The 24,773-nt window shown below is 37.5% G+C and overlaps 2 protein-coding genes across 4 annotated transcripts; one reads left to right on the top strand and one right to left on the bottom strand.

Moving 5' to 3' along the window:
* Nucleotides 1-31: 31 nt before the first annotated feature.
* Nucleotides 32-3,932, bottom strand: wus (TM2 and DnaJ domain-containing protein wurst). The gene is made up of 5 exons (XM_074176542.1): nt 3,409-3,932; nt 2,137-2,287; nt 1,589-1,781; nt 1,267-1,482; nt 32-459 (listed from the first exon to the last, which is right to left on the bottom strand). Exons 1-5 carry the CDS (start codon nt 3,679-3,681, stop codon nt 177-179), a joined length of 1,116 nt encoding a protein of 371 aa, XP_074032643.1. The 5' UTR covers nt 3,682-3,932; the 3' UTR covers nt 32-176.
* Nucleotides 3,933-6,915: 2,983 nt separating this feature from the next.
* Nucleotides 6,916-23,119, top strand: LOC111517332 (coiled-coil domain-containing protein 102A). 3 transcript variants are annotated; one of them, XR_012465696.1, is made up of 8 exons: nt 6,916-7,180; nt 7,900-8,555; nt 9,896-10,121; nt 11,384-11,590; nt 16,432-16,706; nt 20,868-20,922; nt 20,989-21,103; nt 22,897-23,119. XR_012465696.1 is itself a non-coding variant. In XM_074176539.1 (7 exons), exons 1-7 carry the CDS (start codon nt 7,067-7,069, stop codon nt 22,903-22,905), a joined length of 1,542 nt encoding a protein of 513 aa, XP_074032640.1. In that variant the 5' UTR covers nt 6,916-7,066; the 3' UTR covers nt 22,906-23,119. The 3 variants fall into 3 exon arrangements, 2 of the variants coding, with proteins under 2 accessions (XP_074032640.1, XP_074032639.1); XM_074176539.1 differs by lacking the exon at nt 20,989-21,103; XM_074176538.1 differs by lacking the exons at nt 20,868-20,922; nt 20,989-21,103.
* The last annotated feature ends 1,654 nt before the right edge of the window (nt 23,120-24,773 follow it).

The raw sequence follows: 24,773 nt of genomic DNA, 5'->3' as shown, positions 1-24,773 counted from the left end.
AAGGTAAACGAGTAACAGTAAAGCACAAAACTTCCACTCAACAACATTTCATATATTCCATTTAGTAATTCAGATCTCAAATACACTTCAAATAATTGAAACATCAAACTTTTTAGAGTATTATTGAAATTTTCATGCATTTAACATCAACAAAACTAAAAAAAAAGGTCTCCAAATCACAATTCGTCCTCTCTGACAGACTTTTTGTTTTTCCTTTTCCTTTTGTTTTTAATATTCGAGAGAATATCGTAAGCCTGCTGAATCTCCATAAATTTTTCCTGAGCATCCCTCTGTTTGTCGGGATCTTTCACCTTGTCCGGGTGGAATTCTCTGCTCAAAGCCCGCCATCTAGCGGTAATTTCACTTTGACTAGAGGTTGGACCAACACCTAAGACTTTGTAGGCATTCTGCTCTCCTTGTGGATCAGAAAGATCGATGACTTGTTTCCAAATTTCGTACCTACAAAATACAATTTATTGACCAAATTGACCACAGTAGCAAAGGACTATATAGCACTTCCGAAACTTCGAATTGAAGAACTACAATATTTGGGAGTGAGTTCGGTGGAATATATGTATCTTTAGTTGGGTGGCCAGAATATGAAACAAGCGATCGTTATCAAGAGCATGAAGAAGGATGAAAACGACTACAACATCACTAGAGAAAGTCTCTTTTACTATTAACGCCGGTAACAAGGGTGACACTTCAAAGATCATTGAGCTACAAGGGATTCGGTAGAATAGAAATACTGATATATGTGAAAGAACGAATATGTTAAACATGATCATAGACCATGCGATACTGAGGCGAATTTTGCGGACATGCTTGGTAGAAACATCTGGCATTCGAACAGGCCAAAAACCGAGAAGAGAAGGCAAGCTGGAATATACTGCCGACAACCTAGATTGACGTCGAGATGGGCCTGGAAATGTTGTGAAGATTTGAACGACCGTATGCTGAGTGGTAGGACACTCAGGCATCAGCGACAATGAAAAAGATGTGTGCTAGCGACAGAAAATCAACTTTGGTATCGAATCAGGAACCCGGACATGACTCAATAAGAAACGCAAAATATACCCAAGGAAGAATTATAGAGGGACCGTTGCAACAGAGCAGAGATCAACTCAGAATAAAAACTGAAATCTATCGATTCAGAGGGAGAACCAAATGGGGATATGTATATAGGAAACATCAGTTGCAGACACGGTAACAAAGGGATACAAACACCTCATCATGACTGTTAAAACTATAGGCTATTATACTCACCATCCGTGGTGCTGCGCATAAATATATATATCATACAGCGACTGTTTCAAATCGGTCCACCAGGGAGACGTGAAGAAATGATGGATAGCTTCGTTTACTGGGATTTCGTCACCATTCGAATCAGTTATTTTGCCATTGAAGTAGAAATATGAACTCCACAAACCGCAATACAATATTGCACAAAGAATCAGCACAATCATTCTTCTCACGAAGGACCTGTGGAACAAAATTCACATGAAGATGGAATAGCGCAAAAACTTGGTTTGTTGAAACTCGCAACAGCGAGGTTTCTACTGAAGGTTGAAATTTTTGGATTACCAACTTTTTTTCTCTCGGTTTTTGCCTCCACTGCTTGGAAAACGTGTCGAATGCTAGTCCAGCAGAGAACACCATGAGAGTAAGCCAAATGCTCTCATCAAAGAAGTACCATCGAGAAGCGTATGTGATGTAAGAAGTTCCAATTGCTATCCACGGTTTGCCTTGTTCTCGACCTATGTTACCGACAATCCAGACTCCTGAAAACAATAATGGAGATTTTGAAACGAAGATGAAATATAAACGAATGCAAATATCTCATATGGGATGGGAAAACACGTTCACATCCCACACCAGAACAACAAACTGCTGACTCTTGATGAAAGTTTTGCTAACATTACCAGGAGATGAACCAACCATCTTTAGCTCCGTCTAGACGTATATAAAAGCTCTGAAAAGCTGTGAGATCTAGTTTCAGTCACCTGATGATGCTAAAGTGGTTAGAAAAAAGCCCATCAAGGCTCAGTGCTATTATTCTGGTGTGGGCAAGTGTTTTTCATAGATTTCAATTTTACCTACGCAACTATCTTTCAGATTCTGCTGAATTCTTCTTACCTAGACCAACTGCTAATGGTATAAACCAATGTAACATGTAGTTCCAGTTGATTCCTCCAAATTCATCTTCAGGAATAGCTAGCATAACCAGTTGGCCCCACAGATATCCAACCATGATAGCAGATATGAATCTGCTGGATGAAAATGGCGGCTGCAATCAAAACAAGACATTTGAGAAAATTCAGATTCAGATTTGGAGATATTCATATTTGTTTGACGCATCTGTAGGAGATGACGAGTAACCCTGGATCGGTTCATTGATTAATTTTAACGTTTGAGAACATATTGCGAAGGAAATATGATGGAACTGACTGATACTTGAGGAAAATACATTATAAAGTATTTAAAAAACATTCTTTCATGTAAGATTTCCATTTGAAGGTTTAGAAAAGCGCGACACGTGTTTCGCTATATCATAGCATCTTCAGGCGTCACAATACGTCGCAATTCAGTCAAATATGCTATTGTATAAGGGGTTTGTATACTTTCGAGTGAACAGTTTACATCAAAGTGTGTTTTTTGAATACGTTATTTCAAAGAAGGAAATTTTCAAGACTCACTTATATGAATTTGATATGAATTTGCTCATCTGTGATTGGTTTCGAATATAGTGAGTTATTGGATGCTTTTGCCTACTCAGACAACAAGAAATGGTCACATAATTGAAACAGAACGAATAATTTCAGTAAAAAAATTGATTATGAACAAGTAAATTCTGCTTTGAGTTATTCGAATCGGAGTTTTCCTTCAGAAGTAACGACGGAAATAAAAAACCTTGAACTTGATATTCGTTTCACGATAACTTTACAACTTTAAATTACACCGGTGCAATAATTGCAGAATTTTTATAAAAATGAGTTGAAAAGATACAATTTTACTTTTAGTCAATGAAATTAACGTTTCTACACTATACAAATGAATCATTACCGATATTTTCTATACTTTCTGTATATGTATTGAAAAATTATAATAATGATGCGGGAATGAATAAACATGCCGGAGAAATAGTTGACTATAGTCTTACCGAACTTATAAAAGTATCAGTATTTTTTTATTACAATTATTTGATCGAAATGAAAATAATCCAATTTACTGAGTGAAATATATTTCTCTAAATTCGGAATTTGAATTTCCAATATCGCAAAAACCTGTAGGAAACTGAACGGAAGATGCTTCGAAACGAAACGGAAATCAGGAATTTTAAAAACATAAACAGTTACGGTGTTGTTTGCATTGAAACAAACAGGTCGAAAACTAAATGAAAACACTCACTTTGGCATTTTTCTTCTTGCGCTCTTCCAGCTCCTTGAGAAATGACGGATCATTGTTGCAATCCCTCACGTATCTAGGAATTTTGGTGATATCTGCCAGCCACCCCAATCCATATCCCCCCAAAGTACTCCAAGTAAGGAAAGCATGCGCATCCCTTTCCAAATAAAAGAGGTGCAGCCCGAAAATTCCCCCGAAGAACCAATACACGTAGGCCCACAAAACACTTTTTTTCTTATCAGTACCCGCGACAGTACCATTTCTTTTCATATTCATATCCCCAAAGTACACGTACTTGTTGACAACAACAACGGCAACCAGTCTTATCTTTATTTCATCAAAACTTAATTGATAAAACTCGCGATTTTTCTAGATTTTCACATTTTCTTTCAATTATTTCACGCACCCTGGATATGTCCTCATCTAACCATAATTTCGTCAAGTTCATTGAACGTTCGATCGCACTGACTGAGTCAAGAAGTTTGAAACATCCACGTACACGTTGTATACTCGTATTTACAGTTAACCAGGTAAGAAGCTACCTGTGCGATGGTTTCCAGTGGCATGACTAGGGGGGCAACGTTCAACTTGTTTCCGGTCACTCAATTCTTCAATGATAATAATAATAGTATAGGAATGTAGGCTTTCACAACAATACCATACAAATCAAACATGGTATACATCAGGGTTCAGTCCTGGGGCCACTGTTGTTTATAATCTATATGAATGATTTGCCAACCTTCTTAGATATCACGGATGTATTTATGTACGCAGATGACTCAACTTTGTTAATCAGAAGCAGGAATTTAGAAGAGATAGTTGGAATATCAGGCGAGACACTGTCACGAGTTGAAGCTTATTTCAATGCAAATATTTTATTCTTGAATAAAAACAAAACTAAAGAAATAACTTTCTCACAAAATATAGCAAATGATTCATCAGTCAAAATATTAGGATTTCACATAGATTCCAACCTGAACTGTAAAGAACACATTCAGGAATTGCAGAAAAAGTTGTTCAGAAGTCAATTTTTATTTAGAAGTCTCAGAGAAATATTATCACTTGAAGTGCTGAAAACTGTATACAACGGTATGGTTCACTGCCACTTGATTTATGGGGTTTTATTATAGGGCACATACTCAGCGTGCTATAAATAAATAAAAAATTGTTAGTACTATGGCTAAGGCTGGACCAAGGGAACATGCCAAACCATTAATTGTTCATCGCAAATTTTAACACTTGCGGTGCACCAAAGATTTGTATCTACCTCTAGTGAACTACACTAAAACATTGAAACAGACTGACTATCTGCCAATTAAACTACATAACCTTTTACCGGTGGATTGGAAAACATTAACTTCACTAAAATTGAAACACTATTTAAAAAAATCACTTCTTGTGAATCCACTTTATAATACTGAAGATGTTTCCTCTCATATATCGGGATGTACTAAAAGTAGGTACACCCCGATAAAAGTCTTTCTTCACAAGTTTTCTCAGATTGTGACAGATGAAAATCTCTAAAAAAGGTCGTTGAAGCCTCTGATTTTCTACCCAAAAAATGTTCAATACGTGGAAATTATGTGTTATAAGTTTTCTATATATCTGAAAACTAATTATTTGTGTGACCTACGACAAAATATTTCACTTCTCAACACCTTTGATGCATACTTTTTTTTCATCAACCCCTGTAATACTTTCTAGCACTTTCGTACGCCGCTGACTCGACTGACAGGCACCATTCTTTAGACGATTATGCTTATCTATATACCGAAGTCATTTGCAAATAGAACTTCTACAATCCTACATAATTAATGTAGGTACGCATTTCAGAATTGGAAAAATTTATCTACCTATCATCTACAGGGGCAGTTGCTACATCAACTTTTTCTTTGAAAATTTGTCTTCTTCAACGAAATATGGTAAGGTGTTCCAACACAAACACTGCCATCGAACTGCAACACTCTTCTTGATGCGCTTTGAACGACCCAAGTTGGTGTTATCGGGAGACGAGCTAAATTGAAGTTGATGCAGTTCTGAGGAAGTGATATTTGTGTTCAGTTTATTTTTTCTACACCACAGATACCTTTCCCTGAGTGTGAATATTGAGAAATTCTGTGTGATTTCAGGTTTTTGGTAGGAAATAATTGATGATACATTGAACACAATTATTTTCACGGTTTGTATTAACGCAATATAGAACCAAAGAAAAACATATTTACCCTGCTTCAAAAGTAACACACTTTGTGTACCTGCTTTGATTATGGTCATTTAATTAATTATAATGAGAACTCATTAAGTTGTGATTAGGTGTCTGTACAAGTTCAAGGTGAATTAATTGCAATTTGTTTGTCGCTAGCAAACAACTTGTTTGTAATTATGACTGGGATGCAAAGTAGACAGAAACATTTTTACTGTAGAAACTATGAATATGAGTAGATTTGATTGTCGAAGTTTTACGAATGGTTTATTGGTTTATTATATTAACAATTTTGTTCGAACATTTTATTATATGACCAATAGAAAAGCGCATCTTTACTTCTGTAGATCTGAAAAACACGTTGAATCATGTTAATGCCATTCACTTTCCAATAGAATTACTAGCAGTTATGTGTTGTGTTAATCATTCCCAAAATGTAGATAAATACTTGGTTGAGTTAGGCTTTCTTATCTTGTTTGCTGATGAATAATGCTCATTCTGTAATTAATTCACTCGTTATTGGTCACACAGTGCTTTTGGACCCTAAAACATTATCCTAAAATATTCTCCTAGTCACATAAGATATTCTAAATGTGTATTTTACAAATAGCTATTTGAATACCGCATCAAAAAACGAAATACGCCGAGTTATATAATGTTTCACATGCGCAGTCGTTAATTATAGGTTGCCCATTGAAAAGTACATCGTCCAGCTGCGACATCTACCAGACTTATTGAAACTAAGCTAGATGGTAAATCAAAACCAAATTCCCGTCAGCTGTTTTCATATATTGTCGTGGTTTCTTGTGCTTCCCGTGAGGGTTGGTGATTTATTTTACTCATCCATCAGCTCCTTATGTCTACAATAAACGCACTTAAAAAACATTACCCCCTACAAATTCACAATTGAATAGCTCAAAACAGAAAAAACCACAAAACAATAAACATAACATATTTGTAATATTCATTCAATCCGATCAGCTATTCGCTGTTAGCTTCCTTTTATTGGTGGTCGGTAATATTTCGAAATACTCAGATTTCACTGTTTTGAAACTCTTGTGGTTTTAGCACAAACACTTCGGTAGTTATCTCTCTGATGGATTATTCTAAGCCATGTAAGTACTTTATTTCACTAAAATACTCCAGTGCGAGTTGGATGACTCGAAATTCGCATTAAATATTGCTAATAAACCCACTGCCACAATTTAACCCCTTGGAAGTTCTGTGATCATAGAATCACTTTCTAATGTTTTACTTTTGACACAGAACAATAACTATTCTGTGCTTTTGACCTTCACGTTCCGACATGACATCTTTTTGACAGATGTCATTTGTGAAGGTTATTCCTATTTTGGTTTCAATTTTATTTGAAATTCAGGATTTTCCAGTTATTCCATCCTTTTCAGAAGTGCGGTGAATGAATCATTTGTGTAGGAAATTATGAATTAAAAATAGGCAAAAATGGCACAGAGTATTAGTGGAGGAACTTCATCACGTCGACATGTCAGAGACCAAGACACAGCATCAATTACTTCTTCCAGAGTTGCAGATATCTCTGAGTGGGAGGCAAATGAGGTAAATTACAGCTACACTTTAACTGTAATTGCAATTTTTGAATTTTGGCATCCTTATGTCCCTGTTGTTTTTGAAAATATGTTGCCTATTGAAATTCACACTCGGATTTCTCTAAAAGTTACAATGTGGTTTTGAAACTCCATTGTAAAAGCTTTCATCATTGGTGTATATAGAAATCATTAAATTCATAGTGGTAAATTTTAGATGGTTAATGTTAGTAGGTCCAATAACTTAATAAAATCTCGAATAAAATTGTGTCACTTCTTGAATTGATGTTTTATGATTTTATCGAAACCTCTGTTTGTAAACTCTAGATGTATTTGTCAAGGACCACTTCTGTCCTTGATCAATAATTCAATTGATGATTTAGGTTGTCAGTGGATTACTTCTGCAGATAACAAAATGAGATACCTACATATGATGTCAAGTAGTGACCGATTTTGAATTTCAAGAAACCCTCCTCCATAACCATTGCGAGATTAAAAAATCCTGGTGAAAATACTCAAGAATGTTGCCATTCCTGAGTTGGCATGCCTGAAGTTGGAGTCTTCATCTTCTGAAGACGTCAACTTGGTTGGTGAAACTTATGTCCTGCTGATTGGGAAAAAATGCTTACATTATTTTGCCATTTAGAACAATCATTGTTAAACATTTTGAGGTATTTCAGCCATCTTAAAGCGTATTTTATTAAACATTCCCATGTTATCTGCTGTTTATAGGCTTTACGACAGAGAGAATTGGAGGAAGCCAAGGGCAGAGCTGCACAAATGGAGAAAACCATGCGTTGGTGGTCGGACTGCACAGCGAACTGGAGAGAAAAGTGGAGCAAAGTGCGAAACGAACGCAACAAGGCCAGAGAAGAAAGCAAACAACTGCGCACTAAACTGGAAACTGTGTTGAAGGAGACCAACACCAGCAAGAGAGAAAAGGAAGAACTGGAGACCCAGAATGACCAGCTGAAAAAGGAAATGGAAAGGATCCACATACTACTGCTGAAGCACGCCGAACAGTTCGATTCGCAAATCCTAGAGGCCTTAGGGGAGGATCCCTTGAAAGAATTTGGTTTCAGTATGAGCTCTCCGGTGGGAGAAAGAGAGAACGGAGTATCTTCTTCGCATTCCAATCCAGAATGTGATAGTACAGCCGTTCAGGATTCAGATTGCTCCGTAATTGAAGAGTATGTGTTACAGGGCGCTGTGCCGAGGTTTTTCAAAGATGGAGACAAAAGGGATGAAGGTAGTACTGGCGAAAAAGCCACTACATCTGAGAAAGCATGCGACAGAGTTGATTATGAGGAGGAGTATGTTTTGCAGAAGTTGTCCATGCTTCAGCTCAGGCTGGAAGAAGCTACCAAGACATTGCAAGTGGAGAGAGAGTAAGTGATATGCTTGAAGTACTTTTATTTATTGTCATTAGGGGCTTTCCTAGTTACGAACTTAACTTTGTAGCCTGTGATTGAAAATGGTTTCATTTAATGAGTATTTGTTATATAAATGGGTTTTTTTGTTAACCAGCTACGTCTACATATGAACAGCAACCCTCAAAAGTCGAAACTTGTAAGAGCTAAGGACTAGAGAGTAGTAGTTGGTTCAGGTCGATTCAGAAACTTCCCCCACCACTTTTATCCTTGAAATTACCGCCACATACGTCACACGTATGTGGCGTCTTTGAGCAACTGTTTTTAGTTTGACTTTGCTTTTAGTTTGACTTTGAACGACCTTGATCTACGTCACACGACGTAGGCAAGGTGAATTTGAGGAAGTATTTTGGGTTCGACCTTGAACGACCTTCATTGATTCACGCGGCTATTTTGGAGTGGGTTTTTAGTTTGACTTTGAGTGACCTTCTACAATATTATATGCCTCTGCCGAAGTGAGTTTGAGGGCGCTTGTGTAGTATCTCTCCCTCCCTCACTTTTTGGAAGAACATATAAAAGAGGGCCCACCCACTCACAGGAATGAAAGAATAGCACCTAAAGGCTGACTTTCGACCAAAAGAGGTCAGATGTTAATCTTGCTGAAGTGCCCATCAGTGAGTTGAGGACCGCTCGGAGAGCGGGGGTGGAGTGGGGTAGTAGGTTCTCCTCGCTAAATAGCTGGGGGGGGAAGCTTCTACTTCAGGGCACTCAACCCGGGAGGGGGCATGGGGGCACAGGAGTCACTTTGATATCGCGGGTACTGAATATCCCTACAAATATGTTTCACTGTGATAGGTACAGTGAAATTTTCAGCTACATTGAATGCTCATAATTTTTTAGTAGGAATGAATGCTGTGTTCACATATCTGTTAATTCAATTGAAGGAGTGAATCTGGATAACCAAGCTTCCATCTGGCCGAATGTCAGAGATAATCAGGACATAATGAAAACATTTTGATCCGTTGACAAAACCACAACGTCAGTTTTGCTATATAATAGCTTCATCAGGTGTCTTCATACTTACTAAATTCTTGTAATTAGGGCTTCATATAATATATCAATTTGTTTCATATGTCCTTCAATTTGATGAATGATTAATAATTTTACAGGAGTTCATTCATAAACTATTTTGAAACTTCTCAAATTAAAAAAAAGGGGATGAATAAACTATAGAGTGTGCGTGAATGAACCGAAATCGAACAAATGTAATGATTATGAAGTGAAAGTGAAAATATGTCTTTTTGTGATTGAATTTCATGAACTGTGAAATGTATTGGAAACTATGTTTAATTTCATAGTGAAAAAAGTCAACTCCACCGAAATATAGAGAGACTGACCAGCGAACTTCAGGAAGCGAGGGATAAGTGTGACGAACTCAGGGAATCAAGGCAGGATACCATGCGGGATATTCTGATGCTCCAGGACGAACATCAGAAAGAGCTTCAGTCGATCAAAGCTGATCTTCAGGAAGAAGCAAACTCCAGGGAAAGTATGGATAAGAGGATGAATGACTTGAGGGCTGAGGTAGGTTCAAATCTCACCTATTAGCGTTTTGATCATTGATTACTTCGTGTATTTCAGATATTTATTATATAACAGTCTTCTGTGAGAACCATTGATAGAAATTTATGTCATGTGAGGTTTCTATTTAACTTTAATCTCGATATGATGGCTTTAACCTCTAAATTTCTAAATAAAACTCCTAATTTCGAATTTAAATTCGAAATTTCGAGTTTAAATTCGAAATTTTGATTTTAAATTCGAAATGGAAGTTGAAATTTCGAGTTAAAAGTCAGAATTTCGAGTTTTAACTCAGAACTTCCGAAAATAAAGTCGAAATTTTGGTTTTCAAAGTTGTAATTTTGAGTTTTCAGTCGAAATTTTGAGTTTCAGGTTGATATTTCGGTATTGACGTCGAAATTCAAAATCAAAGGTCGTAATTTCTAGATTAAGATGGCTTTACAGTTGAAATTTCAAGAAAAAGCTCGAGTTTTAAGTCGTAATTTCGAGTTTACAGTCAAAATTTCTGAGTTAAAGTACAAATTATGAGTTTAAAGTCGAAATTGAAGTCGTAATTTCGAGTTAACAGTCAAAATTTCGAGATGAAAGTCGAAATTTCGTGATTGAAGTTGAAATTTTGAGTTAAAGGTCGTAATTTCTAGTTTAAAGTCGAAATTGAAGTAGTAATTTCAAGTTTACAGTCTTAATTTCGAGTTCAAAGTCGAAAATTCCAAATTGAAGTCGCAATTTTAAGTTTAAGTTTGTAATTTCTACTTTGAAGTCGAAATTGAAGTCGTAACTTCTACTTAACAGTCAAAATTTTGAGATGAAAGTCGAAGTTTTGAGTATAAAGTCGAAATTTTGTAATTGAAGTCGAAATTTTAAATTAAAGGTCGTAATATCTAGTTTGAAGTCAAAATTGAAGTCTTAATTTTGAGTTTACAATCGAAATTTCGAGTTTACAGTCAATATTTTGAGTACAAAGTCGAAATTTCGAGATTGAAGTCGAAATTTTGAGTCAAAGATCGCAATTTCTGGAATAAGGTTGGAATTGAAGTTGTAATTTCAAGTTAACAGTCAAAATTTCGATTTCAACTTTAATGTTTTTAAATTTTGAGATTAAAGTCGAATGCTTGGACGTGGCTTACAGAACAAACAGTAATTTTTTTATTGTTATTTGTACTGTATCTTCTATCGCTCCTAATCATATTCGATATTTCTATGGATATCAAACTCAATCCAATCATAGTTCGATAAAAGTTTTAATTTTTTTTTCAATCAAACAGTTAGAAAGGTTACAAGCAGAAAACGCTGCGGAGTGGGGAAAACGCGAGAGATTAGAAACTGAAAAGCTAGCGATGGAGAGAGACAACAAGAAATTGAGAAGTGAATTGCGAGATATGCAGGAGAGGATGGAACGCAGGGGTCGTCCTGTAACGAACTCGGATGCCGAAATAAGGCACTTGCAACAGGAATTGATTGATAAAAATAAGGTGGGTGATGTATAGCAGTGGTTTCTCATATGCTAATAGTAAAATATAAAACATTCAATGATTTTTTGCATTTCTGGTGATTGGTTGGAACTTTGAGTAGGATTTGATAGAGTTCTGAATGAAATTTAAAAGATGGAACTGTCAGTATCATTGATGAAGGAAGTAGAGAGAAAGGGTCTAAAGTGGGGTCCTTGAGGGATTCCATATGTAATCATAACTGGTTTGGAAGTCAAACTACTTATTTTGATACTTTGAGTAGGGTTTGACAGATAGTTTTGAATGAAATTTGAAAGATTTTCACTGATACCCTAAGAATAAAATTGTCAATGTCATTGATGAATGAATTAGAGAGAAAGGATTAGGATTCCATATCTGTTTTGGAATTTAAACTGCTAATTTTGATACTTTGAATAGGGTTTGACAGATAGTTCTGAATGAAATTTGAAAAATTTTCACCGATACCCTAAGAATAAAATTTCCAATGTCATTGATGAATGAAGTAGAGAGAAATGGTCTAGACTGAGGTCCTTGAGGGATTCCATATCTGTTTTGGAAGTCAAACTACTAATTTTGATATTTTGAGTAGGGTTTGACAGATAGTTCTGAATCAAATTTAATAGATTTCCACTGATACGCTAAGAATAAAATTGTCAATATCATTGATGAATAAAGTACAGAGAAAGGGTCTAGAGTGAGGTCCTTGAGGGATTCCATATCTGTTTTGGAAGTCAAACTACTAATTTTGATACTTTGAGTAGGGTTTGACAGATAGTTCTGAATCAAATTTAATAGATTTCCACTGATACGCTAAGAATAAAATTTCCAATGTCATTGATGAATAAAGTAGAGAGAAATGGTCTAGACTGAGGTCCTTGAGGGATTCCATATCTGTTTTGGAAGTCAAACTACTAATTTTGATACTTTGAGTAGGGTTTGACAGATAGTTCTGAATCAAATTTAATAGATTTCCACTGATACGCTAAGAATAAAATTGTCAATATCATTGATGAATAAAGTACAGAGAAAGGGTCTAGAGTGAGGTCCTTGAGGGATTCCATATCTGTTTTGGAAGTCAAACTACTAATTTTGATACTTTGAGTAGGGTTTGACAGATAGTTCTGAATCAAATTTAATAGATTTCCACTGATACGCTAAGAATAAAATTTCCAATGTCATTGATGAATAAAGTAGAGAGAAATGGTCTAGACTGAGGTCCTTGAGGGATTCCATATCTGTTTTGGAAGTCAAACTACTAATTTTGATACTTTGAGTAGGGTTTGACAGATGGTTCTGAATCAAATTTAATAGATTTCCACTGATACGCTAAGAATAAAATTGTCAATATCATTGATGAATAAAGTACAGAGAAAGGGTCTAGTGTGAGGTCCTTGAGGGATTCCATATCTGTTTTGGAAGTTAAACCGCTAATTTTGATACTTTGAGTAGGGTTTGACAGATAGTTCTGAATCAAATATAATAGATTTCCACTGATACGCTAAGAATAAAATTGTCAATGTCATTGATGAATAAAGTAGAGAGAAAGGGCCTAGAGTGAGGTCCTTGAGGGATTCCATATCTGTTTTGGAAGTTAAACCGCTAATTTTGATACTTTGAGTAGGGTTTGACAGATAGTTCTGAATCAAATTTAATAGATTTCCACTGATACGCTAAGAATAAAATTGTCAATGTCATTGATGAATAAAGTACAGAGAAAGGGTCTAGTGTGAGGTCCTTGAGGGATTCCATATCTGTTTTGGAAGTTAAACCGCTAATTTTGATACTTTGAGTAGGGTTTGACAGATAGTTCTGAATCAAATTTAATAGATTTCCACTGATACGCTAAGAATAAAATTGTCAATATCATTGATGAATAAAGTACAGAGAAAGGGTCTAGAGTGAGGTCCTTGAGGGATTCCATATCTGTTTTGGAAGTCAAACTACTAATTTTGATACTTTGAGTAGGGTTTGACAGATAGTTCTGAATCAAATTTAATAGATTTCCACTGATACGCTAAGAATAAAATTTCCAATGTCATTGATGAATAAAGTAGAGAGAAATGGTCTAGACTGAGGTCCTTGAGGGATTCCATATCTGTTTTGGAAGTCAAACTACTAATTTTGATACTTTGAGTAGGGTTTGACAGATAGTTCTGAATCAAATTTAATAGATTTCCACTGATACGCTAAGAATAAAATTTCCAATGTCATTGATGAATGAAGTAGAGAGAAATGGTCTAGACTGAGGTCCTTGAGGGATTCCATATCTGTTTTGGAAGTCAAACTACTAATTTTGATATTTTGAGTAGGGTTTGACAGATAGTTCTGAATCAAATTTAATAGATTTCCACTGATACGCTAAGAATAAAATTGTCAATATCATTGATGAATAAAGTACAGAGAAAGGGTCTAGAGTGAGGTCCTTGAGGGATTCCATATCTGTTTTGGAAGTCAAACTACTAATTTTGATACTTTGAGTAGGGTTTGACAGATAGTTCTGAATCAAATTTAATAGATTTCCACTGATACGCTAAGAATAAAATTTCCAATGTCATTGATGAATAAAGTAGAGAGAAATGGTCTAGACTGAGGTCCTTGAGGGATTCCATATCTGTTTTGGAAGTCAAACTACTAATTTTGATACTTTGAGTAGGGTTTGACAGATAGTTCTGAATCAAATTTAATAGATTTCCACTGATACGCTAAGAATAAAATTGTCAATATCATTGATGAATAAAGTACAGAGAAAGGGTCTAGAGTGAGGTCCTTGAGGGATTCCATATCTGTTTTGGAAGTCAAACTACTAATTTTGATACTTTGAGTAGGGTTTGACAGATAGTTCTGAATCAAATTTAATAGATTTCCACTGATACGCTAAGAATAAAATTTCCAATGTCATTGATGAATAAAGTAGAGAGAAATGGTCTAGACTGAGGTCCTTGAGGGATTCCATATCTGTTTTGGAAGTCAAACTACTAATTTTGATACTTTGAGTAGGGTTTGACAGATGGTTCTGAATCAAATTTAATAGATTTCCACTGATACGCTAAGAATAAAATTGTCAATATCATTGATGAATAAAGTACAGAGAAAGGGTCTAGTGTGAGGTCCTTGAGGGATTCCATATCTGTTTTGGAAGTTAAACCGCTAATTTTGATACTTTGAGTAGGGTTTGACAGATAGTTCTGAATCAAATATAATAGATTTCCACTGATACGCTAAGAATAAAATTGTCAATGTCATTGATGAATAAAGTAGAGAGAAAGGGCCTAGAGTGAGGTCCTTGAGGGATTCCATATCTGTTTTGGAAGTTAAACCGCTAATTTTGATACTTTGAGTAGGGTTTGACAGATAGTTCTGAATCAAATTTAATAGATTTCCACTGATACGCTAAGAATAAAATTGTCAATGTCATTGATGAATAAAGTACAGAGAAAGGGTCTAGTGTGAGGTCCTTGAGGGATTCCATATCTGTTTTGGAAGTTAAACCGCTAATTTTGATACTTTGAGTAGGGTTTGACAGATAGTTCTGAATCAAATTTAATAGATTTCCACTGATACGCTAAGAATAAAATTGTCAATGTCATTGATGAATAAAGTAGAGAGAAAGGGCCTAGAGTGAGGTCCTTGAGGGATTCCATATCTGTTTTGGAAGTTAAACCGCTAATTTTGATACTTTGAGTAGGGTTTGACAGATAGTTCTGAATCAAATTTAATAGATTTCCACTGATACGCTAAGAATAAAATTGTCAATGTCATTGATGAATAAAGTAGAGAGAAAGGGCCTAGAGTGAGGTCCTTGAGGGATTCCATATCTGTTTTGGAAGTTAAACCGCTAATTTTGATACTTTGAGCAGGGTTTGACAGATAGTTCTGAATCAAATTTAATAGATTTCCACTGATACGCTAAGAATAAAATTGTCAATGTCATTGATGAATAAAGTAGAGAGAAAGGGTCTAGAGTGAGGTCCTTGAGGGATTTCATATCTGTTTTGGAAGTTAAACTGCTAATTTTGATACTTTGAGTAGGGTTTGACAGATGGTTCTGAATGAAATTTGAAAGATTTCCACTGATACCTTAAGAATAAAATTTACAATGTCATTGATGAATAAAATAGAGAGAAGGGGCCTAGAATGAGGTCCTTGAGGGATTCCATATGTGTTTTGGAAGTCAAACTACTTATTTTGATACTTTGAGTAGGGTTTGACAGATAGTTTTGAATGAAATTTGAGAGATTTTCACTGATACCCTAAGAATAAAATTGTCAATGTCATTGATGAATAAAGTAGAGAGAAAGGGTCTAGAGTGAGGTCCTTGAGGGATTTCATATTTGTTTTGGAAGTCAAACTACTTATTTTGATACTTTGAGTAGGGTTTGACAGATAGTTCTGAATGAAATTTGAAAGATTTCCACTGATACCCTAAGAATAAAATTGTCAATATCATTGATGAATAAAATAGAGAGAAAGGGTCTAGAGTGAGGTCCTTGAGGGATTCCATATCTGTTTTGGAAGTCAAACTACTAATTTCGATACTTTGAGTATGGTTTGACGGAAAATTCTGAATCAAACTCAAGAGATTCCAACTAATACTATAAGAATTGAATTGTCAGTAACCTTAATGAATAAAGTAGAGGGAAAGAGTTTAGAGCGAGATCCTTGAGGAATTCCGTATGTTTTGGAAATGAAAGTAAATTCCACTGATACGATGAGAATGGCGTAAAGAAATCAGCAGGAGGTCATTAACTTCATCAAATGTTCCAGGTACTCCTTAATTTTTCTTTGGTATGAACTGTTCTTTAAAAAGCATATACAGTGTCTAACTTGTTCTCGACGAATTTTAGGAAATATCCGAACTGAAACATTCCCAAATCAAAATGAAGAAAATGGTACAGGACAAAATGACGGAATTAGCGCACGCCGTAAGGAGGGCGGAGCAATACGAAACTGAAGTGAAGAAACTTCGGGGCAGAGTCGAAGAACTCAAGCGAGATTTGGCCGTCGCAGAAGACGAGTTAGATACGGCCGGTAATAACATCAGGAAGCTCCAGAGGACAAACGACGAGCTGCAGGAACAGGTGGATAATTTCCAATTGCAGTTGCAGCATCTCCATTCCAGGTGAGTGTTTTGTTGGTGGTGGGTAGCGAAGGGTGTACAGATGAAGGGGGCGGTGCCGCAATACCAGTGGAAGTTGAAATGAAAGATTCAATATATCTACATATCTTTTTTTTTCATGGAAATCTTTGAAATATTATTCATGAAATTGCCGACAAACTTTTAAAGGTTTCGACTAGGCATTTTGACAATGAAACATTTTATCTTTCTCTGCAAATTCATCCCTTTTCTAAGGGTTCACGATGGCGTTCTGTTGTTAAGTTGAGCTCCGGTAGAGGCTTAAACAAAATTTCTTAACAGAAAACTAACGGTATTTGGGGTTGACTTAAGGGTGACTTTGTTAACACACACACATCTCAAGACTGAGTTTATGATTTTGATAAAAACTGGAGGGGCATCTTTCCTTACAAAAACGCCATCTATGGGATAGATAAAGAACTCAATCCTCGAATATCACGGTTCCTCAAAGCCTAGCCTCATCATCGACCGGCGACGATATTTGTACTCTATCACTGCAAGGCAACTAGCTGGAAATCGCAGCACAAACACAACGCTTTTATGTTTCAACTCCAGATGGCGTTGTTTTGACTCGACTGTCCTTAAAGGACAAGCCCGAGGAAGTGATGACGGTGACATCTCCCCATTCGATAACGCCATCTATTGGATAGATATACAACTCAATCCTCGAATATCAAGGCTCCTCAAGGCGGTCAGTTGCGAAGCCTAGCCTCAACATCGACTAGTGACGAGATTTGTACTCTGTCTATCACTGCAAGGAAACTAGTTGGAAATCGCAGCCCAAACACAACGCATTTGTTTCAACACCAGATGGGGTTGTTTCGACACCAGATGGCGTTGTTTCGACTCGACTCAACTATCCTTAAAGGACAAGCCTGAGGTAGTGAGGACGGTGACATCTTCCGTTTCGATAACGCCATCTATTGGATAGATATAGAACTCAATCCTCGAATATCAAGGCTCCTCAAGGCGGTCAGTTGCGAAGCCTAGCCTCAACATCGACTAGTGACGAGATTTGTACTCTGTCTATCACTGCAAGGAAACTAGTTGGAAATCGCAGCCCAAACACAACGCATTTGTTTCAACACCAGATGGGGTTGTTTCGACACCAGATGGCGTTGTTTCGACTCGACTCAACTATCCTTAAAGGACAAGCCTGAGGTAGTGAGGACGGTGACATCTTCCGTTTCGATAACGCCATCTATTGGATAGATATAGAACTCAATCCTCGAATATCAAGGCTCCTCAAGGCGGTCAGTTGCGAAGCCTAGCCTCAACATCGACTAGTGACGAGATTTGTACTCTGTCTATCACTGCAAGGAAACTAGTTGGAAATCGCAGCCCAAACACAACGCATTTGTTTCAACACCAGATGGGGTTGTTTCGACACCAGATGGCGTTGTTTCGACTCGACTCAACTATCCTTAAAGGACAAGCCTGAGGTAGTGAGGACGGTGACATCTTCCGTTTCGATAACGCCATCTATTGGATAGATATAGAACTCAATCCTCGAATATCAAGGCTCCTCAAGGCGGTCAGTTGCAAAGCCTAGCCTCAACATCGACCGGCGACGAGATTTGTACTCTGTCTATCACTGCAAGGAAACTAGTTGGAAATCGCAACCCAAACACAACGCATTTATGTTTCAACACCAGATGGCGTTGTTTCGACTCGACTCAACTGTCCTTAAAGGACAAGCCCGAGGAAGTGTTGACGATGACATCTTCCCTTTCGATAACGCCATCTATTGGATCGATATAGAACTCAATCCTCGAATATCAAGGCTCCTCAAGGCGGTCAGTTGCAAAGCCTAGCCTCAACATCGACCGGCGACGAGATTTGTACTCTGTCTATCACTGCAAGGCCACTAGTTGGAAATCGCAGCCCAAACACAACGCTTTTATGTTTCAACACCAGATGGCGTTGTTTCGACTCGACTCAACTGTCCTTACAGGACAAGCCTGAGGTAGTGAAGTCGGTGACATCTCCCCTTTCGAAAACACCATCTATTGGATAGATATAGAACTCAATCCTTGAATATCAAGGCTCCTCAAGACGGTCAGTTGCAAAGCCTAGCCTCAACATCGACCAGCGACGAGATTTGTACTCTGTCTATTGCTGCAAGGCAACTAGTTGGAAGTCGCCGCCCAAACACAACGCATTTGTTTCAACACCAGATGGCGTTGTTTCGACTCGACTCAACTGTCCTTAAAGGACAAGCCCGAGGAAGTGAGGACGTTGATTTCTCCCCTTTCAAAAACGCCATATACGGGATAGATATAGAACTCAATCCTTTAATATCAAGGCTCCTCAAGGCGGTCAGTTGCAAAGCCTAGCCTCAACATCGACTAGTGACGAGATTTGTACTCTGTCTATCACTGCAAGGAAACTAGTTGGAAATCGCAGCCCAAACACAACGCTTTTATGTTTCAACACCAGATGGCGTTGTTTCGACTCGACTCAACTGTCCTTAAAGGACAAGCCCGAGGAAGTGAGGACGGTGACATCTCCCCTTTCGATAACGCCATCTATTGGATAGATATACAACTCAATCCTTGAATATCAAGGCTCCTCAAGACGGTCAGTTGCAAAGCCTAGCCTCAACATCGACTAGTGACGAGATTTGTACTCTGTCTATCACTGCAAGGAAACTAGTTGGAAATCGCAGCCCAAACACAACGCTTTTATGTTTCAACACCAGATGGCGTTGTTTCGACTCGACTCAACTGTCCTTAAAGGACAAGCCCGAGGAAGTGAGGACGGTGACATCTCCCCTTTCGATAACGCCATCTATTGGATAGATATACAACTCAATCCTTGAATATCAAGGCTCCTCAAGGCTCTCAGTTGCAAAGCCTAGCCTCGACATCAACTAGTGACGATATTTGTCCTCTGTCTATCACTGCAAGGCAACTAGTTGGAAATCGCAGCCCAAACACAAGACATTCATGTTTCAACACCAGATGGCGTTGTTTAGACTCGATTCAACTGCCCTTAAAGGACAAGCCCGAGGAAGTGAGGACGGTGACATCTCCCCTTTCGATAACGCCATCTATTGGATAGATATACAACTCAATCCTTCAATATCAAGGCTCCTCAAGGCGCTCAGTTGCAAAGCCTAGCCTCGACATCAACTAGTGACGATATTTGTACTCTATCTATCATTGCAAGGCAACTAGCTGGAAGTCGCAGCCCAGACACAACGCTTTTATGTTTCAACACCAGATGGTGTTGTTTCGACTCGACTCAACTGTCCTTAAAGGACAAGCCCGAGGAAGTGAGGACGGTGACATTTCCCCTTTCGATAACTACATCTATTGGATAGATATACTACTCACTCCTTGAATATCAAGGCTCCTCAAGGCGCTCAGTTGCAAAGCCTAGCCTCGACATCAACTAGTGACGATATTTGTACTCTATCTATCATTGCAAGGCAACTAGCTGGAAGTCGCAGCCCAGACACAACGCTTTTATGTTTCAACACCAGATGGCGTTGTTTCGACTCGACTCAACTGCCCTTAAAGGACAAGCCCGAGGAAGTGAGGACGGTGACATCTCCCCTTTCGAAAACGCCATCTATTGGATAGACAGAGAACTCAATTCTTGAATATCAAAGATAAACGAGCTAGTTGCTTTGTAGTGAAAGCTACAGTGGAAGACAGAGGGCGTTATGGTCGGCGAGCGACATTGAAGCTTGGCTGACTGCCTTATGGAGCTGTGTTTGTCTTTGATTTTCGAAAACTTAGTTCTCTGTCGATCTCATAGATGGCGTTTTCGTAGGGAGAGGTGTCATCGCTTCTCATGTTGCTTACTTGTTGAAACTTTGTAGAGCAGTTTCAGAATTTTTGTTATTTGAATAGTCTTGAATGTATTTAGGTTATGTACAAACAATTTCGTAAACCACTCAAGCTAGTCTGCTAATCTTCTGTTGGATGTAACAAAAAATCAATGGAAATTCACTGGCGGCTAGGTTAACACATACAGATCATCAAAAATAGGACAGACTCTAAGGAAACGTGATTTTTTCTTCTTCCTCACTTTTCCGCAAACAATATACCTCCTCAATAATCGAAGTATCTCTAGACTCTTTCCTATTCTTGACCGTCTGCACTTCTCTCTGCGATCTAACCCGCTTTTGTTCTGTAGTTTGGAAAAGGAAGATGGTGGTGAGGAAATGGCCCATTACGATGAGAATGATTGCGTAAGTAACTTGCTTCCGTAGACTGACTTTGGATCGTATTTTTTTATATTGAATTTGCTTCTTTAGTCGCATGGTACTGGCGCTAACCTGTTTAAGTTTGAATGACGGACAGACATCTGCTGATAACGTTTGGTGTTGTTGATTTTCATCAATAGTAGGTTGCATGATTAAAATTCGGCAGGTGAGTGATAACTACATTTGATAGATTTTTTTTTTTGAAAAGGGGGGAAGTAAATCCTTCGAGGAGTTTTAGATTCGTATTTTACATTCATATCAAGTGTATTATTGAATTCAAGTTTTTTTAATACTATACAGGGTGTAACAAAGAGGTAGGTCTTAAATTGAACCACGTTCTGGGGTCAAAAATAACTCATTGTGCCTACAAAAAAAATTAAAGCCGTTGAAAAGTACAAAAAATCAATTTTTTTTAATGTTACATGAACTATTCAACATTTTATAATGAAAATGGATCCATTTCAATATGAGACTCGAAATTTCGACTGTAGACTGGACATTTCGACTTTAGACTCGAAATTTCGACTTAAGGCTCGAAATTTTGACTGTAGACTGGAAATTTTGTCTTTAGACTCGAAATTTCGACTTTAGACTCGAAATTTCGACTTTAGACTAAACTTTTCGACTTTAGACTCGTAATTTCAATATTAGACACAAAATTTCGACTTTGGACTCGAAATATCGACTTTACACTCGAAATATCAACATTAGACTCGAAATGTCAAATTTATACTAGAAATTTGGACTGTAGACTGGACACTTCGTCTTTAGACTCTAAATTTCGACTATAGGCTCGAAATTTCGATTTTAGACTAAATTTCGACTTTAGATTCGAAATTTCGACTTTAGACTCGAAATTTCGACGTTAGACTCGAAATTTCGACTTTAAACTAAAAATTTCGATTTTAGACTCTCAATTCCAACATTAGACTCGAAATTTCGACTGTAGACGGGACATTTTGAATTTAGAATCTCAATTTCGACTTGAGTCTCGAAATTTTGACTGTAGACTGGAAATTTCGTCTTTAGACTCGAAATTTCGTCTTTAGACTCGAAATTTCGACTTCAGACCTGAAATTTCGTCTTCAGACTCGAAATTTCGACTTTGGATTCGAAATTTTGACTTTGGACTCGAAATTTCGACTTTACACTCGAAATTTCAACATTAGACTCGAAATGTCAACTTTATACTAGAAATTTGAACTGTAGACTGGAAATTTCGTCTATAGACTCCAAATTTCGACTTTAGACTCGAAATTTCGAATTTAGACGCGAAATTTCAACTTTAGACTCGAAATTTCAACTTTAGACTTGAAATTTCGACTTTAGACTCGAAATTTTAGTGTCAAAAGTCGATTCCAGACGATCCCAAGCAGTAGAAAAATGTTTTCTTCATTCCAAATGCAAATAAGGCTGTTTATGCAGATCACTGACTATTATTTAAATTAAAAGGGGTATATTCTTAGACGAGATTAATTTCTGGAAAAGAAGATTTTGGCCCTCTACTTTTCCATCTTCAAAACAATGTGGAAATCTTTTAAAGAAATGAAAAAGCGATTGATATACTTCAGTTTGTGTATGAAAGTTACTTCTTTGCAGGATCTAGACATCTTTGTAAAGAGTTTATTTTGAAATCAATTGCTTCTTCTTTTCTTTAGAAGATTCTCACATTTTTTGTTTGAAGATGGAGAAGTAGAAAGCCGATCATCTAAAGGATTCGATAAATAAGTTTTGAAGGAAACTAATAGCATGTTTGATGTACGGAAGTGTTATAATATTGAATGATTGGCAGTATTTCGAAATATGAAAAAAAGAAAAGTTCAACACATTGAATATAACTCATTAATTTCATAAGGAATGTTTCGGTGCACCAATTATTTTTAAGATACATGATGCTCTTTTGCGCTGCTTACAATTTTGTTTGCTACTTTCATTTGACTGATATCAACTTCCATTCAGGTTACGTAACTGCAGTTCCTCAAGTCTTCTATCCCACCGAGGGACAATCCTGGATCACGGCAGCGATGAAGATGCCAATGAATTCATATAAGTATTATTTCCACACTTACCACTAAACTACTGAAACTGAAAACCTTTTCTATGTGTTCACTTTATTTATTATTGTATTTTTTTACCTGTACAAATGTTTATGTATATTTTAAAATATATAATTTATTTTTGACTTTGCCGTCTACAGAGTTTATACTTTCTCAGCTTTTTCTGTTGGAGGCTGGAAAAAATGAAAGTCGTAATAATAATAATCACTTACCCCACGGTGTGGGGAGTGGTCATTGGTTGATAATGCTGGCGCGCCCTCCCGAATGTATCGGGGCTTCGGGGGATAGGGTCTGACCAGCGCACACTACGGTGAAAAAAAAAAAAAAAAAGAAAAAAAAAAGGGCCGAGCAGCCAATGAACTCGGTTTAGTTTTCGACACTGAACGAGGTGACCACAACTCTGTCACCGAGTTGGAACCTGTTCAGCAAAAAGCTCAGATAAAAGCTGCAGAGATCACCTCACTTCTGCGGAAACACAAGGATAAGCCAATGCATGGGGTCTTCTTCAATGACATTGAAGACCTTGGTTTATCTGACTTTCGCTTTCCTCAGGTCGAGTGGGCTGAAGTCGGAAACTGAGGGGTTCATCATGGCTTGCCAGGATGGTGTCTTCAACACCTTAGTCTACCGCAGTCGCGTTTGGGTATAGAGGTTCCTGGCACAAGGTGCAGGGCCTGCCGCGAGGCGCCCGAGACCCTGATGCACTTGCTATCAGCAGGTCCAGCATATGTCCAGAGAATTCAACGTCACTATTCAATTTGAAATGTATGCTTCAATCATTTGGATTGGATATAATGATTTCAGACTACACCAGAATTTTCTTATTAGTCAGTGGGCTATGCTTGAAGACTGGCAGTCAACAAATCTAAAGCAAATGAACTTTTAACGTTCAAGCCAGTCTCTATATACCTACACAGTAGGTTTAATGGACTGATGCCTATCAGAAAACAACTACTTCCCTGGCTACTACTACGAAGGTCGTTGAATTATATCCGACAGGCGTCAGTGCAGGAATTTTTACAGAAAATTTCCTGCATATGCAGTTGGCAATACAACTGAAAGAGTCGACCTTCAGTTATGGAACGAGCACACGTGCAGACCGGTTTCGGCTTATTAGTCACTCATCAGTGCAAGATAGTGACCATCATCGACCTAAAGTAAATGATATTCCAGAATTGAAAATCAGAATGTCATCTTCAATTCTTTCAGGTTTGGAGTCCAGCTCCCCCACCCTTTCGACTGATTGTTGGTCTCGAGAAGGACCAATGGGTTCATGACTGGTTGATGACGGCATGAAGTCCTTAGACATCAGTGCCGCCCTTCACGGGATACCCCTACCTGCCTGGGGTGGGATGGATGATAAAGTTGTTCATCCGCTAACGGGGGACATGAGGGCCTCATTCGACAGAGTGTCGGGGCCTTCTATATCGGGAGGGGTCGTCTACAGCGTAATCTGTGGCTTCCCTAACTAACGGATTGAATATCAGAATTCTTTCAGAGTATTTCATTCCTCTTCCGAAGTTGGAGCGAACATCACAAAGTATCACTCCATCTAGTGGACGAGGTATTAACCAACTGCAGATCCTGAATTTGCCCGATTCCTCTGAATAAGGAAGAAAAACTTTCTTATTAGTCAGTGGGCTAAGCATAGCCCACAAGCAAATTACGGATATGCAGTTGGTTAGTACCCCGTCCACTAGATGGAGTGACATTTTGTGATGTTCGCTCTAACTTGGGAAGAGGAATGAAATGCTCTGAAAGAAATCCGATTTTTAATTG

The sequence above is a fragment of the Leptinotarsa decemlineata genome, unplaced genomic scaffold, assembly GCF_025532065.1.
Source record: "Leptinotarsa decemlineata unplaced genomic scaffold, Ldec_3_MD MMD2_tig00001719_RagTag_RagTag, whole genome shotgun sequence".
Classification (NCBI taxonomy): domain Eukaryota; kingdom Metazoa; phylum Arthropoda; class Insecta; order Coleoptera; family Chrysomelidae; genus Leptinotarsa; species Leptinotarsa decemlineata.
Note: the sequence above shows the minus strand (reverse complement) of the source record. Positions and strands in the feature narration are given on the sequence as shown.